Here is a 15,931-nt window from a genome sequence, read left to right on the forward strand (position 1 = left end):
CCCTGCTCACACGGAGGTGGGCTGGCTGGGCTCACGAGGTACAAGGAGCTAAGTGTGGTGTGGTCCAGTCAGACCCGTGGTTCTTAAACTCCGAGCCTGTTAGGTGGATTCTGTGAACTGGGCCAAGTTATAGTCAGACCAGAACTTTTAATGCTTTGTCGGTTTGTTTGTTTTTCAGATTATTTATTTATTTTGAGAGAGAAAGCATGAGCCAGGGAGGAACAGAAAGAGGGAGAGAGAGAATCCCAAGTAGGTTCCGCACTGTCAGCGCAGAGCCCGACGCGGGGCTTGAACTCACGAACCTTGGGATCATGACCTGAGTCGAAATCAAGTCAGACGCTTGGCCAACTGAGCCACCCAGGCGCCCCAAGTTGTTTTGTGTGTGTGTGTGTGTGTGTGTGTGTGCGTGTGTATGCGTGTGTGTGCGTGTGTGTGTTTGCTTTTTGTTTTTGTTTTGCCTTCAAGTTTTGTTTCTAGAACTTTAAAAATCTTAGGTATCTGACACTGCTGAAGGTTTGCAATTAGGAAACAAGCTCAAATATCCTATTGCTATCACTGGAAGAAATTGGAAAACTGGTAGGTATCTCAAAAATGTGTAATACTCCCTTTAAGGAGATAGCCCTCTAGTTTGCATTTGAGGGGAAAGGAACTAATAAAATAGTCACAAGCTGAGCAGCATGAAGTGTAGCCAGTGTTATGGCATCCCAGATCTTCTGTGCCCCGTGGGTCTCAACCCTGCCTGAACCAGTGGTGGGGTAGCCCAGGGGCCCGTGGAGAGTTTGTTAGACGATATCCACTTACCTGGGAGAAGGACGGACGCAAAACCTCAGCAGTAAGCAGCACGACTGAAAAAATGCCATACCTCACTCTTTACTAGAGAAATGCAAACTATACCACGAAATGGTCAATGTTGGCGAGGCCGGGGCAGGGGGCACTTGTGCACCATTAGTGTAAGCTTAAATTGCCGCAAAGTTTAGGAGGAAAAATCAGATACAACCAGCTTCAAAGTGCACATAAACCTGCACAAATGTTCCACTGTCTGCAATTGCGCCTGAAAGCCACAAGCAGACAACAATATGTACAAGGATGTTCTTTGCAGCCTCACTCGTGAGCAGAAGAAACGGAGGCGGGGGAGGGGTCCTTGGTGGCGGGCTGTTTTTCGGAAATGTACATCCGGACAGGTGAGCACCACTGAAGGTGGACTGGGGGGGTGGGGGGTGGGATGGAAAAGGCTGAGGGCGGAACTGAGCCAGGAAAGGAAAAGAGCACCTGCTGGCCATTCTTCTGTTCATTCACCGGCATCACTGAGCACCTACTATGTGTCAGACAGTCCTACGTGCTGGGGGTATAGGAGCGAAGAAAACACATTCCCTGTCTTTATGTGATTGTGTTCTTGTGAGTGATCCAAGCAGACATAAAGAATAAATGTTGTGGTGGTGTCTGGGTGGCTCAGTTAAGTGTCCAACTCTTGATTTCGGCTCAGATCACGATCTCGCAGTTTGTGAGTTCGAGCCCCACATCGGGTTCCACGCCGAGAGTGCAAAGCCTGCTTGGGATTCTCTCTCCCTGCCCCACCACCACTCCTTCTCTCTCTTTCTCTCTCTCACTCTCTCTCAAGTAAACTTAAAAAAAAAAAATAAATGCCATGATAAAGGAGAAAAACAGCTACAGAAAGGGGAGATCAGTTGGGGCGGGGGGGTTTTAAATACAGTGGACACCTGGAGGGAGGGTATTCCAGGCAGAAGGAACCATGAGTGCAAAGGTCCTGAGGTTAATGCTTCCTAGGGCATTTGGGGACCAGCAGATCTGTGGAGCTTCAGCTGAATGAAGGAAGGGGGAGTAGAGGAGACGAGGTCTGTCTGGTACCCCACTGGGGAGAGGGGGGACCAGTGCTGTAGGGCCTTGCAGGGCAGCCTGAGGACAACCCAGGGCATGTAGCTCAAGGCACAGAATGGAAACACATCCAAATCTGAGTCTCCTTCATCTCTCCTCTTGCACCTGCCTCTCTTGCCATAATTTCCACCTTAGTCCATGGCACTTCTGTTCCTCCCCTCCACCCACCACTGCTGCGGATTGTTGCTAAACTCAAATCTGAAAAACCCTGGACTTCTTTTCCCTCCACTACCATGTGGGACAGTTCTCCTCCCTTATTCTTCAAATCCATTCACCTCTCTGCCTCTCAGTCCCAAAGGACAAGTCCTTTCTTCTCTGCTCCCGCTGTGGGGACCAGAAAGGGAGTCCCAACTTGAGCCATCTCCATGCAGACCAGGGTGGAGTGGGGGAGGGGAGGTGCCAGGTAGACTTGGACAAGACCCTTCACCCAGGCCCCTCTCTCAAAATAACAAGAGGAAACATATAGCCCCGGCACCACACCAGGCACTCTTTTAAAAGCCTGATACTAAACGTACAGCAGTGCTAGGAGGTGGGTATTGTTTAAGATGAGAAAAATTGAGGCACCGAGAGGTCACGTAGCTTGCCCAAGGTCACAGAGCTAACACGTAGCCGATCTGGAGTGTGAGCCTGGGCAAACCCACTTCCTAGTCTGTGCTCAGCCGATGAGGGTCTGTCGGCCCATGTCCCGTCCAAGGAGGCATGCACCACTTGGCACTAGTTGATTATTGCATAGGAAGGCAAGCCCAGAACTGCCTAGTTGTTCCGAGAAGAAACAGAATCCTAGAATTTATATGTGAAATAATCCTACTTTCCGAAATGATTCAAATTTGTTTAAAACTATAGAGACAGGGGCATCTGGGTGGTTCCATCAGTTGAGCGTCTGATTCTTAATTTCAGCTCAGAGTCATGATCCCAGAGTCATGGGCTCTAGCCCCACGTTGGGCTCCACGTTGAGTGTGGAGCCTACTTAAGATTCTCTCTCTCGCTCTCTCTTTCTTGCTCTCTCTCTCTCTCTCTCTGCCCCTCTCCCCACTCGAGTGCACTCTCTCTCTCTACAATAAAAAATTGAGAAAATGTAGAACTATACAGACAAAATAAAATACATCTGTGAGCCAGATTTGGCCCATGAGCCACCATTTTGTAAACTTCTGAGATACAGAATTTCTCCGCTTTGCGTAAGCCACAGGAAAATAGAGGGAGGATAGTTTTTAACTAGCAGCATGGGCCTGGGGCTGCCATTGTTCCTCTGGCTTCTCAGTGTTGTTCTTTTCATTTCTGAAGTTCATGATCCCAGAAGCCCTGACTTCTATCTCTTCCTTTCTCTGGTTTTTATTTTCTCTCTCTGTCTTTTAAATGTTTATTTATTTGTGGGGAAAGCGCAAGCAGGGGAGGGGCAAAAAGAGGGGGACAGAGGATCTGAAGCTGGGCTCTGCGCTGACAGGCTGACAGCAGCGAGCCGGATGTGGGGCTCGAACTCCTGAACTGGGAGATCATGACCTGAGCCAAAGTCAGGTGCTCAACCAACTGAGCTACCCAGGTGCTCCTCCTTTCTCTGGTTTTTAAAACCAGAGGGCAGAAGCTGAGGGGCTCCGATCCTTCCCACCTGCTTTACTTCTCAGGCTGGGAACCACGTCTCTAGGTTGCTGAGCGGGAGTCCCTTGGCTAACATCCTCCTCTCTCTGAGGTCCGTTAAGTTTGGGCACAGGGCAGGAAACCTGGGACAGAGATCGTAAAGCCATCAGATAGGACGCTGTCCAGCGCGGTTTCACCTCAAGGCCTCCACCCTTGTTTTTCCCTCTCCCTGGAATGCTCTTTCCCCAGATTTCCCCATGGCTGGCTCCCAAATGTTACCTCTCCAGAGGGGCTTTCTCTCGGTTGAAATTAGTACCCCCTCCCAGCTTTACCTCTGCTCAATCTCATCATCACCCGCTTTATCTTCATAGTATTTACCACTCAATGAAATGATACTGTCTTCCCCTCTAGAGTGTCAGCCCTCTGCCCTCCTCGGTTCCAGAATTCTCCCTGGCCGGCAAGGCCTCTCTTAGCAAAACGCTTGCACGGTGCCTTCCTCGCTCGCTCTGGGCTGCGAAGCTAGAACGCAGACGCCTCCGGCAGTGCTGACGCCCTGAGCACCCCCTGCAGGCCAAAGGGCGTCACTGCTCCAGCCAGGCACAAACACCACGACCCCGCACGGGACCCCTGTCCGCTTTATTCCGAGGGCGGGAGCAAGGAGCTGCCCGACCGAGGGGGGCGTGGTCAGAGCCTGGTGCTTCGGCTTGGTGGGCGGGGCCTAAGGGAGTGGCCAGTAAGGAGGGCTGGCAGTTCAGGGTGCGTGGTGGGGTGGGCGTGTTCCAGGTCTGGGGGCGTGGCCCACCGGGCGCCCGCAGGTGGGCGGGGCCTCGCTAGGTCCACCCGCGGCCTACATGCCCGGCACTATCCCGTTGTTTTCTAAGTCGGTGAGGTTGCCCCGCAGGTTCTGCTCCTCTTCGAAAGCCTTGAACAGTGAGTTGAAGTTGCCGGCTCCAAAACCCTGGAGCGGGAGAGAGAAGGTGAGCTGCGGGCCCAGAAAGCCAGCCATGCTACCCTGCATGCTCCCGAGGGCTGTCGGAGACAGGTGGTACCTGGTGGTTGTGGCGCTGGATGACTTCCAGGAAGAGCGTGGGACGATCCTGCACGGGCTTGGTGAAGATCTGCAAGAGGTAGCCTTTCTCATCGTAGTCTACCAGGATTTTCAGCTCCTAGGTAGGAGACAGGGGGCGGGGTTAGGGGGGCGGCTGGCTCACCCGTCTAACGTGGCACGGTGGGGTCTTTAGAAAGTCCCTAAGGGGATGCCCGGGTGGCTCAGTGGGATAAGCGTCTGACTTGATTTCTGCTCAGGGCATGACCTCATGGTTTGTAGGATCGAGCCCCGCCTCCGGGCCTGAGCTGATAGCACAGAGCCTGCTTGGGATTCTCTCTCTCCCTGTCTCCCTTCTCCTCCCCACCTCTCTCTCTCTCCCTCTCTTTCTCTCAAAGCAAATAAACATTTAAAAAATAAAAACCAAAAAAAGAAAGTCCATAAGAGCTCCTGCACCTAAAAGCCAAGAAAAGACCCCATTCTCCCGCTGTTCCAGACACTTCCAAATAGATCTCTAAATTGTCCTGTTACCACCCACCTGCCTCAGTCCTATGCCAGCCACCATCAAGGCTGTCCTGGACCACCCCAGTCGCCTCACCTCTACACAGGTCCCCATGTTTCCCTCTTGCCTTCTTGCAATCCATCCTCCCCACAGACATCCAAGGGATCTTTCAAAAATCAGATGGTGTCAGGGCGCCTGGGTGGCTCAGCCGGCTAGGCAACCAACTTCAGCTCAGGTCATAATCTTCACAATTTATGGGTTCCCAGCCCTGCGTCTGGCTCTGTGCTGACAGGGTGGAGCCTGAAGCTTGCTGTGTCTCCCTCTCTCTCTGGCCCTCCCCTGCTCATGTTGTGTGTGTCTCTCCCTCCCAAAAATAAATAAACATAAAAAAATAATTAAAAAAATTGGATGGTGTCATTCCCCTGTTTAAAATCCTCCAGTGGAAATCAGAACTCTCATATGTTGCTTGGTGGGAATGTAAAATAGTGCAGCCTTTATGGAAAACTGCGGATTCCTCAGAAGGTTAAACATAGGGTTACCATATAACCCAGCAATTTCAGTCCTAGGTATAAACCCAAGAGAATGAAGAACATGTCCACACGAAAATTCGTATGAGAATGATCACAGCAGCATTACTTACAATGGCCCCAAAGTGGAAACATGCCAATGTCCATCAACTGATGAACAGATAAGAAAAAGGTGATATATCCATATAATGGACTACGATTCAGCCACGAAAAGGCAGAAGCACTGACACCTGCTACCACACAGATGAACCCTGAAAACATAATGCTGAGTGAAAGAAGCCAGACACAAAAGATCACATATTGTGCGATGCCATTTATGTGACCTGTCCAGAAGAGGCAATCCAGTGAGACAGAAGATGGGTGAGTGCTTGCCTAGGGCTGCAGGGAGGAAGGTGATGAGGGGTGTGAGGTTTCTTTCTAGGGTGATGAAAAACGCCCTGAAATTGATTTTGATGGTAGCTACACAACATAGTGGGTAGTTAAAAAACCACTGGATTGTATACTTTTAAAGAGTGCCTTATATGTTATGTGACCTATATATGGATAAGGCTGTTAAAAACAAACCAAACAAACAAACAAACACAAAAGCAAACAAACAAACAAACAAAACCCCCAAACCCTCCATTGGTTTCTGGCCATAGAAGAACGAGATCCAAACTCCTAAAGAATCTACAAGAGGAATCAGCCCCAGCCTACCTCTATGACCTAGGCCAGTCTTCAAACACTTCCTTTCATCCATTCTTGCCTTATTTCCATTCCTCAGACACTTGGAACTTGCTCCTGACTCGCGACCTTTGTGCTTGCCCCTCCCCTAGGCCTTCACACAGCCATCTCCTGCTTATTGTTTCGAGTTCACTGAAATGGCACCCCCTCAGAGAGGCCCTCCTAGATCACCTCTGGTGCAGTAGCCCCAGATCATTCTCTGTCGTAGCCTGTTTTAACTTTCTACACAGCACCAACTCTCTCTCCGATGGTGTTTATGTTATTACTTGTTTGTTATCTGTCTCCCTGCTAGACTGCAAGTCCCATGGTGGCGGGGACCCAGTCTGGTTTTCCTCTTGTGTCCCAGTGCCTGATGCAGGGTAGAGGCTTAGACAATATTTGTGAGGCAAGATGAAACTCAGGGCTCATTCTCCCCATCTCAAACTCAAGGATCCTGCACTCGCCTCACCTCCAGGACATCAATGTTCTCCTTCACTCGGATCTTGGCAGACTTGAGCTTCTCCCGCAGTTGTTTGTAGTATGTTGATGGAACACCCAAGAACTCCATGCCTCTCTCTCTCAAGTGGCGAATCTGTCTCAGAGTAGGGTCAAGATCAGTCTCCTCTCTCCATGCTCAACACCCCTAGCCAGGAGGAGGCAGAGTCCCTATCCTAGCTTCCCCTCCCTGCCAGGATGCATCCCTGTGACCTCATGCCCCTCCTCTTCTGGACCTTGTGGGCCCCATTAGAACCACAGCAATCGCAGGGCACCTGGGTGACTCAGTCGGTTGAGAGCCCGACTTCAGCCCATGTCATGATCTCACGGTTTGTGGGTTCGAGCCCCGCGTCGGGCTCTGTGCTGACAGCTCAGAGCTGGAGCCTGCTTCGGATTCTCTGTCTCCCTCTCTCTCTGCCCGTCCCCTGCTCACACTCTGTTTCTCTCTCTCTCTCTCAAAAATAAATAAACATTAAAAAAACTTGTTAAAAAAGAACAGCAATCACTAACACGTATGGAATTCTCATTATGTATCTATCTCAAGCACTTTCTCTGTGTTGCCTCATTATGTCCATGCAGTAAGTTTTTGAGGTATCCAAACAATTATCCCTATTTCATAGCTGGGGACACTGAGGCACTGAGAGATTAAATATCTATTCTCAACATAGTAGTCAGAGTGATTTTATTAAAAAATACAAGTTAGGAGGTGCCTGGGTGGCTTAGTTGGTTGAGCGTCTGACTTCGGCTCAGGTCATGATCTCACGGGTGTTGAGTTTGAGCCCCGTGTCAGGCTCTGTGCTGACAGCTCAGCGCCTGGAGCCTGCTTCAGATTCTGTGTCTCCCTCTCTCTCTGACCTTCCCCTGCTCACACTCTGTCTCTCTGTCTCAAAAATAAAATAAAATAAAATAAAATAAAATAAAATAAAATAAAATAGTAAAATAAACTTTAAAAAATTTAAAAAATACATGTTAGGGGTGCCTAGGTGGCTGTCGGTTAAGCGTCCAACTCTTGATTTCATCTCAGGTCATGCTCTCACGGTTCATGAGATCAAGCCCCACATCGGGGCTTGGGATTTTCTGCTTGGGATTCTCTCTCTGTCTCTGTCCCTTTTCTGCTCATGCTCTCTCTCTCTCTCTCTCAAAATAAATAAATAAATAACTTTTAGAAATAAAAAAAATAAATTAAAAATACAGGTGAAATCATGTCACTTCTCTGCTTACCTCACAGTGATGTCCTCAGAGTCAAGTTCAAAGCCCTCACCATCTGCCCTCAATTCCACCTTCTGACCTCATCTCCTACCCCCTCTCCCTTGCTCATTCTGTTCTAGCCGCACTGATCTCCTGGCTGTGCCTTCAACCTTCCTCTGCCCTGCTTGTCCCTTCTGCTTGGGGCACTTTTCCCAGGTGTCCACAGGCTCTCCTTCTTACAAGCCTGTGTTCTCAGATGCCTCCTTCTCAGTGTGGCCTTTCGCGGCCGCCCTATCAAGTGTGCAGTGTCCTTCCCCCTCCCTCTCCTATTGCCCCGCTTTGTTCTCCACAGCACTCTCACCATCTAATGTATGTATTTTACTTGTTGCCTCCGCAAGGGCAGAGACTATTGTTTTGTTGACTGATGTATCCTAAGTACCTAAAAGGGTGCTTGGTGGCATATAATGGGTGCCCAGTACACATCTATTGGATGGGTGAATGAATGAACAAATGAACAAAGTTGCCAAGGCCACACAGTGAATTCCTGGTTAGGCCAGGATGGAATGGGGCAGTTCAGGCTCCTGTCCACTCTGATGTACTGCCACGTAGGGAATAGGTAGGACCCAGTCTCTCCAAGGGCTGGTTCCACAGACTCAGCACATTTAATTTGGCTCAAAGGACCTGATCCACCTTGTAGCCTAATATCTTCATTTTCAAGGTGAGGCAACTAAGCCCAGAGAGGGGGCTGAATCCCCCAGGGACACACAGCAAGTCACTTGCAGAACTAAGACTAGAATCCAGGCTTCCTCTTGACTCTGGCACCTGCTACTTTTAAAGCCAGCAGAGAAACTGTTCTGCAGAGAACCTGAACTCTCTGGGGTGGGAATGTGCCTGCACGGGAGTGGCAGCAATCAGTCAGGGAGCCGGGCCAGCCATCTGGGCCGGTGAAGACGCCCTAGGATTGCTACTACCCGCCCCCCATGCTCTCCTCCATTTTGCAGAGATTGGCTCTGGAGCTGAATTAGGACCAGGCATGAGCTTCTAACCGCTGTGATGATGTCTTGGGTCTTGAGAGCAATGTGCTGGACCCCAGGGCCCCCATTATAGTCCACATATTCCTGTGGGAGGAAACAAGGAAAACACTGTCATTGGCCCCTGTCACCCACACCCCAGCCCCTGCAAGAGCCTTGAAACCTCTCTCTTGCTTTCTTTTTCCCCAACCAGGCCCCCGGGGTCCAGGGAAGGCCCACCTGGATCTGGGACTTCTTCTTGCCCAGTGCTGGCTCATTAATGGGCATCTTGATGGACTCCTCGTAATTGGCCACCACGATTGAGCGCAGAGAGCTGTATTCTGTGTGCACCTGTGTGTCGTCCACAGACCAGAAACGATGGAACTGCAGATTCTTCAGGTACCTGCGGGGTGGCATAAGGACCCACTGGCTCTGAGCGCCAGCCGGGGACTGGCTCCCTGTCTCTATTTCCACCTTCCAGAATACCCCCCGCCCCGCCCCGAGCAGGCTCCAAAAAGGAACCACCGTTCACTTACATCATATACATCATAGACCTGTACCTTTATTATGGCAATTTTCTTTCGGATGGAAGTGAAGTGTCTTGTAACAACACCCGTGTAGTATGGCAAAGGTCCAACAGATAGAAGTGCTTTGAGAAGGGCACTTGCTCCTAATTTGCACAAGGGCACTGTTTGGGGAGTGACAGACTGCCCCCAGGTCTCCCAGGACCGTGACCCCGTCTGTGCCGAGGTTCCCCAAGGTTCGTCAGAGAGAAGACCTTTCCATCACTTTGAGCCTCAAAGCCCCTGGACCCCACGGTGATGGCTTTACAGGGAGAAGATGCCTCGGTGACATAAGGCTAGGCTCCCGCGCCCTTGTGGCCCCACTTCCCACTTTAGTGTCTTGAGGCAAGAACTGGGGGGCGGGCCTGACTCCTTTGCGTGGAGGGGTTGGGCCGGGACTCACCAGTCGGAGGCAGACTCCATCTCCTGATCAGGCTGGTTTCCCACAATGTGGTCGATAATCTCCAGACTGCAGCTGGGCCTGGGGGAAGGAAGCCGTTAGGCGGTGAGGGTGGGGCTATTTCCTCAGTCTCCCCGTTCCCACTGTAATAGCTCGCTGTGACATAGGACTAGCAGAGGCAGCCATTCGTGTCAGCTCCCACACTCTTACTAGCCCCGTTTGACAAATGGGGAACTGAGGCAGAGGGAAACGAAGTAACTGCTGAGGTTAAATGGCTATAAAATGACAGAGCCAGGGTTTGAACCCAGGCAGTTACGTCCAGAGCCTATGTTCTTAGCCTCTGTGCTACCCCTTCAAGTCACCCTTGGGGACCCTCGGGAGTTCCCCGGCAGGCTCCCAGATGCTCTGTCCCCTCAGAGAAGCCCCGTCTGCATGGAGGATCAGGGAAGTGCTTTCCACCCCCCCCCTTCCTACTCCCCTCTCCCGGGCCTGAGGCGTACGCACAGCTTGGAAAGTAGGGGGTCCACGAATGTTGGGGCCTCGAATCCAGGCAAGAACCGGCCGGTATAGTTCATCTTTTCCACCAGGGTGTGTGTCGTGTCCCCGTACTATGGGTGGAAAACAGCCCAGCTTGGCCCCTGAGCCCTCATCCCCACTGAGGCTGGGCCACATGTCACGATGCCAACACAGCTCCCGCCCGGGTCTGACCCCAGCTCAATATGGTCACCTCCCCCTTTCTGAAACGAATTGCCACCTGCCATGTGTTCGGGACTTTAACGGTCTGCCTGCCCCACCTCCCCACCTCCCCGCCCCCTGGGCCCAGGATCTGTGAGGGCAAGGCCGCAGTTTGGCTCATCATGGTATCCTCAGCACCTAGGGCAGTGCCTGGCAAGTAGTGGGGGCTCAAGAAAAATGTGTTGGCTAAGTGAGAATGATGAGGGCATTGGATCAAATTGTACCCAAGGGTTCTTTCAGTCATCTTAACAATCTTTAAGCTGCATTTAACCTTGAGGTGATGGGACCTGTGATTGTCTCTGTACGACAGTAACACAGCCTTGGAAATCTTTGCTGAGTGTCTGCGACATGCCAGGCACTGTTGTTCGAAATGCTGTGCACAAATGAGCTCATCTGAGCCTCGCAATGACCCTGGCCGGGGTTATAGTTGAAGACACTGGAGGCACAGAAGAGTTAAATAGCCTGTCGCGCGTCACACACGCGGTCCAGCTGCAGGCCCTGCAGACCGAGTCACAGAGAGGTGGCGTGCTTCGTCCAAAGTCACACAGCTGGAAGAGGGCGGGGCTTCCCCAGATCCCACTCACTCCCTTCTGCAGAGCCCCTGCCTTTCGTTTACATCCCATTGTCATCACTGCCATCCCCCTCCCCACCCCACAGGGGAGGAAGGGAAGCTGGGGGGGGGGGGCGGTTGCTCCCATGAGCCGCTGCACCCTGGCCAAGCCTTGCAGGCAGTCAGACTTGAGGGAGAACGTCTGCGTCGAGGCACAAGGGCGGGAAGGTAGGATGGAGTGGGGGGGGGGGGGCGAGGATGGTGTGGGGAATCCGGGCATCTCAGGGGAGCGGACAGCAGGAGGGGTAGGGGCACCGAAGTTAACTCACCGTCTGCAGCACAGCCAATTTCACCTTCCCGAATTTATCTTGCTCTATCCAGGGCTCCCGCACGATTTTGGCGCCCCGTTCCCGGGCTTTCTGCAGAGGAGATGGGTCAGGGAGGCGGTTAAGTGCTGGACCCTCCCAGAACCCTTGCCGGCTCCCCCGGGGTCCAGCCTCTGCGGGACTTCCCCACCTCGTCCTGCCACGGGCTCCTCCGGTTTTTCCAGCCCCGGGCGGGAACTACAGCCGGCTTCAGCTACCGCCCCTGACACCCATGCCTTGTGCCCGTCTGGCAAATAGGGAAACTGAGACCCAGGCCCAGGGTTGGGGCTACGAGAGACAAACCAGGTGGGGGTGGGGGTGGGGGCGTGTCCCACCTCTGCTAACCCACTCTGTGGCCCTTCCCCCTCTCCAGTCCTCAGCTTCCCCATCTGTAAAACAGGTGATTGGATAGGAAGAATCCGACGGGCATTTATCGAGCACCTGTGTCAGACCCTTGCCAGGCACCCTTACATGCATGACTCCTGCATTTATTTAGCAAAACCTGACTGCATAGCTGTGCTTATCACATGTCAGGCATCAGTGAAGGTAGTAACCTCTCCCACCCTCACAGCAACATTACAGGAAAGGTACTGTGATTGTCTCCATTTTATGGTTGAGGAAACAGAGGCGCAGAGAAGTTAAGTCACTTGCCCAAAGTCTCACAGATAATAAGATTCAGACCTGGGCAGTCTGGCTCTGGAGTCTATGCTCTGAACCTCCAAGCTGCTTCTCGAATAGGGTGTTTGGTTCAGAGTCGCGCCCGAGAAGTCGTAATTATGATCTCATTTCCTCGGGGTAAACCTCAGTGAGGTAGGTGCTCTGATTGTCCCCATTTTACAGATGTGGAAACTGAGGCTCGGAGAGACGACATGCGGCTGGCAAGGTGGAGCTCAGGTGTGCACCACAGCAGTGTCTGGGGTTGTCACCCCAACACGGCAGGTCCTCCGGCCCTGACCTACAAGGAACCCTGTGACAGACCGAGGGCAGCCCAGGAGCCGTCTCACCTGCACGATGTAGTCACAGTCTTCCACCTCAAATGCGATGTCCTTCACTCCATCGCCGTGTTTTACCAGGTGGTCGCCCATCTCTGTGGCCGGTAGGGGAGGTCATGGCGCTAGAGCCATGGCCCCCTCCCCCCTCCCCTCTACTGTCAGTCCCGGGGTTCCATCTCCTTCTAGGCTGGGGAACCCTCCCTGAACTGGACCCACTCCTTTGTTCCTTACCCTTCCCCCACAATAGCTTGTCTTCACCCCCTGGTACCCTGAGCCCCCGGGGCCTCCTTACCTTTGTTCCAGGGGTTGAGGGCGGAGGAGAAGACAAACACGATCTAAGAACACAGAGGAGAAAGGAGGGGTAGCTGGTGGCTCAGGAGAGCACCTGGCGATGTATTACCATCCCCTCCTCCCTGCCCACCTGGGAGACACCCCAGGACCACATCACCCCTTCCAGCCGGGCAGGATTCCTTAACCCTCGGTTCCGGCTCCGTCTCTGCCTTAGCTTCTCCCTGAGCTGAGCTCTTGGCTCTGGCCCCCCCAGGGGAGGGAATCCCCAGGGGTCCCAGGGACCAGGGCACTGCTCGGACTTTCAGTTGTGATGTCTGAGGCCTCCGTCGGGCCAGGCCAAGGAGATGAAACTAACGTCCGTGTTGCAAGTTGTACAAAGGTGCCCGTGGAAGGGAGAGTGGGGGCTCTCAGCCCATGTTCCCTTAGCCCCACCAGACGTCCTGGGAGAGAACCAGGTCAGCCTGGGGAAAGGGCCTCCTGGTCTACTTCACCCAGAGGCACCAGAGCCCTAAGGAGACTCAGAGACCAGCAGGGGCAGAGAAGGCAAGTGGGAGCCTCCTGGGTGAGTGGGGTCCTGGGGTGGCGACTCACCTTGCCTTGCTTGATCACGTGGCTGACCACCTCCCGGGAACCCGTCTCCAGGCCCTTGTAGGCCAGGGGTTCAAAGCCCATCTTGTTACAGTAGAATGACGCAGCCTAAATCACAGAGTTGCAACCGGGTTCCTGAGGGCCAGCCTGGGGGGCCCCCAGCTGAGAGCCTCCAGTCCCCCTAAGACTGTCTGCCCTGTTGCCCCAGGCACAGAGTCCGTTCTGCGAAGAAAGGCCACTGCCTGGCCCATTCTGATGTCAGATAAGTTTCCTGCTGGGGTCTGAGGCCCTGATTGTGTAATTAGGATCCAAAGAGTGTCTGTCTTTCCTGGGATGGTCCCAACACTGGCCCTGATCCTCCCCACCCAGGGGCCAATCACAGGCCCTACTGGAGGCCCGCCCTTGTCCAGGAGGCTCTCTTGCCTGCCCTCTGCCCTCTCCAGTTCCCGGCCCCAGCTTTTACCTGCTTGGCATTGCCAACCCAGAAGGTCACGGAGTGGAAATGGAGGAATCGGCCCCTCGCAGGCTGCAGAAGGAGAGAAGGGGAGAGGCTAAGTCTCTGGAGGTGGGTCTAGAAAAGTGCGGATGGAGAGGTGTCGTCTAGTCACTTTCCTTGTGCCGGCCTTAATTCCAGAACCGAGAAACCAAACACCCTGTGGCCTTGCCAAGCCTCAAGAGACGTTTCTCACGTAGAGACTGGTAGAGATTGAGCTCCTGGGGGTTAGGATCAGAAAGCCCCCACAGGAGCCCTGCCCAGGTCTCCCAGAGGGGAGCTGCCGTTTGCTACAGCCACACGGATTTAAGTTAGACCTTAGAAAGAACTTCCAGGGCTGGCTGGCTGGCTCAGTCGGAAAAGCATATGACTCTTGATCTCAGGGTCATAAGTTTGAGCCCCATGTCGGGGGAGAGATTATATTTAAAAAAAAAAAATCTAGAAAGAACTTCTAGACAGGATTAATAGATTGGTAGAAATTTAAGAAGAAGAGGTAAAATTTTTCTTAGCAAGGCCAGGCTGAGTCCTGCTAAGTCTTTGGGGGACAGGGACAGGCAGAGATGAACCTGAGCAAGCATCTTGGACGTCACACACCCACCGAAGTTCCCTTCCTGCTCTTTGCTGACATCCCAGTCTCCCGGGGCCCTGACCCCACATCTCCCCTCCTGCTTACCTTCTCTCCTTTGTTGCTGTAAGTCGTCTGAGGAGAAAGAAAAGGACAGTAAGACTCGGAGGCTCAGATACAAGGCACGTGTCTGGAAGTCTCACCGCAGATGTCACCAGGGGGAGGCTGCCATGGCCGCCGGCAGGCACTTACCATGATTAATCGAGGTCAAGCTTCCTGCTCTAAGACTGAGACAAGAGGCCAGTGGAGTGCTGTTCACAAGTATTTAACTCCGAACAGGTCCCGCCCCTGGGCTCCTGGCCTTCCTAGGGGTGGGCGGGAGCTGATCCCAGTGCTGGAAGCACCTAGGCCTGGGAGCCTCTGATCTAGCCGCAGCCTCATTGGACAGGGTGATGCTGTCGGGCCCAGAGAAGGGGTGTGACCCCCAAGGCCAATAGCCAGCAGTGCAGGGCCACAGCAAAGAGCCAAGGGCACACTCCAGTACCCCAGGCTGGGACTGTTTTCTCTGTCCATCAGAATAGAAAGCTCAGAAGTCAAGGCCAGATGGAGTGCAGTGGTCGCTCCAGAATTCTTGTTTAGGGAGAATTTGAGGGGGGATAGGGGCTGGTCTTGAAGCCCTGAATGCATAGCGAGTACATGGTTTATAATTAGGTAAAAGGGTCATACTCCATGGTGGTTAGAGGCGTGGGTATGGGGTTTGGATCCTGGCCCTGCTACAAACTATGTGACTGGGGAAAGTCATGGAACCCCTCTGAGCCTCAGTCTCCCCGTGTGTAAAATGGAAGCCATAATAGTGTGGTTGGGATTAAGTGAGATAAAGCATAAGTTTTTGAAATAGCGCCTGGCGTGTGGAAAGGTCACTTATTAGCGCTGGTCATGATTACTTATGTTCCTTTAGGGCTCTCGGCAACTGATGGAGAATAGGGGGCCTTGGCTTTGCCACAGCCTGAGTATTGGGAAAGAGGTTATGGTCCTGCCCCCTGCCCCAGGTTCGCAATATCTGCAGACTGGTGGGAAGGTGGAGCTAATGGCTCTCGGAGGAGGAATGCCAGGACCCTCCTAAGCAGCCCCACGCCTGGGCCCTCAGGTCTCAGGTCTCACTTTCCTGAAAGACGGAATGGTGGCTGCTGGCCAGCCACAGCATTCACCTGAGGGTCCCAGGACAGCCTGCCGCCTCTCGTTCCACCCCAGTCCCCAGAACCTCTGTTGCTGAGCCATCCTTCCCTTTTCTCAGGGAACTTACTTTTCAACTATCCTCATTGCCTGGAAACTTTTTCTAGTCTCTCATGCTTACAGTCTTGGCTCATGACTGTGTTATGACCCCCTACCCTCTTGCATTTGGGCTCCCCAAATGTCCTGCATCAAGCCTTTTTTTCCCCTCTTTCTTTTGTTTTC

General features: G+C 52.8%; 1 protein-coding gene across 1 annotated transcript; it reads right to left on the minus strand.

Moving 5' to 3' along the window:
- Window positions 1–4,082: 4,082 nt before the first annotated feature.
- HPD (4-hydroxyphenylpyruvate dioxygenase) lies at window positions 4,083–14,785 on the minus strand. Its single transcript, XM_030336902.2, has 14 exons — window positions 14,729–14,785; window positions 14,585–14,611; window positions 13,882–13,944; window positions 13,422–13,526; window positions 12,832–12,874; window positions 12,552–12,634; window positions 11,512–11,601; window positions 10,402–10,505; window positions 9,901–9,978; window positions 9,175–9,337; window positions 8,971–9,042; window positions 6,711–6,833; window positions 4,515–4,631; window positions 4,083–4,423 (listed from the first exon to the last, which is right to left on the minus strand). Exons 1-14 carry the CDS (start codon window positions 14,729–14,731, stop codon window positions 4,313–4,315), a joined length of 1,182 nt encoding a protein of 393 aa, XP_030192762.1. The 5' UTR covers window positions 14,732–14,785; the 3' UTR covers window positions 4,083–4,312.
- Between the last annotated feature and the right edge of the window lie 1,146 nt (window positions 14,786–15,931).

The sequence above is a fragment of the Lynx canadensis genome, chromosome D3, assembly GCF_007474595.2.
Source record: "Lynx canadensis isolate LIC74 chromosome D3, mLynCan4.pri.v2, whole genome shotgun sequence".
Taxonomy (NCBI): domain Eukaryota; kingdom Metazoa; phylum Chordata; class Mammalia; order Carnivora; family Felidae; genus Lynx; species Lynx canadensis.

Excerpts from the sequence above, each read along its gene's own strand:
- HPD (XM_030336902.2), bottom strand. Across the intron at positions 13,527-13,881 it reads GGGTTGGCAATGCCAAGCAG|GCTGCGTCATTCTACTGTAA; the intron begins GTAAAAGCTGGG and ends TCTGTGATTTAG. Across the intron at positions 9,979-10,401 it reads GACCCCCTACTTTCCAAGCT|GCCCAGCTGCAGTCTGGAGA; the intron begins GTGCGTACGCCT and ends TCCTTCCCCCAG.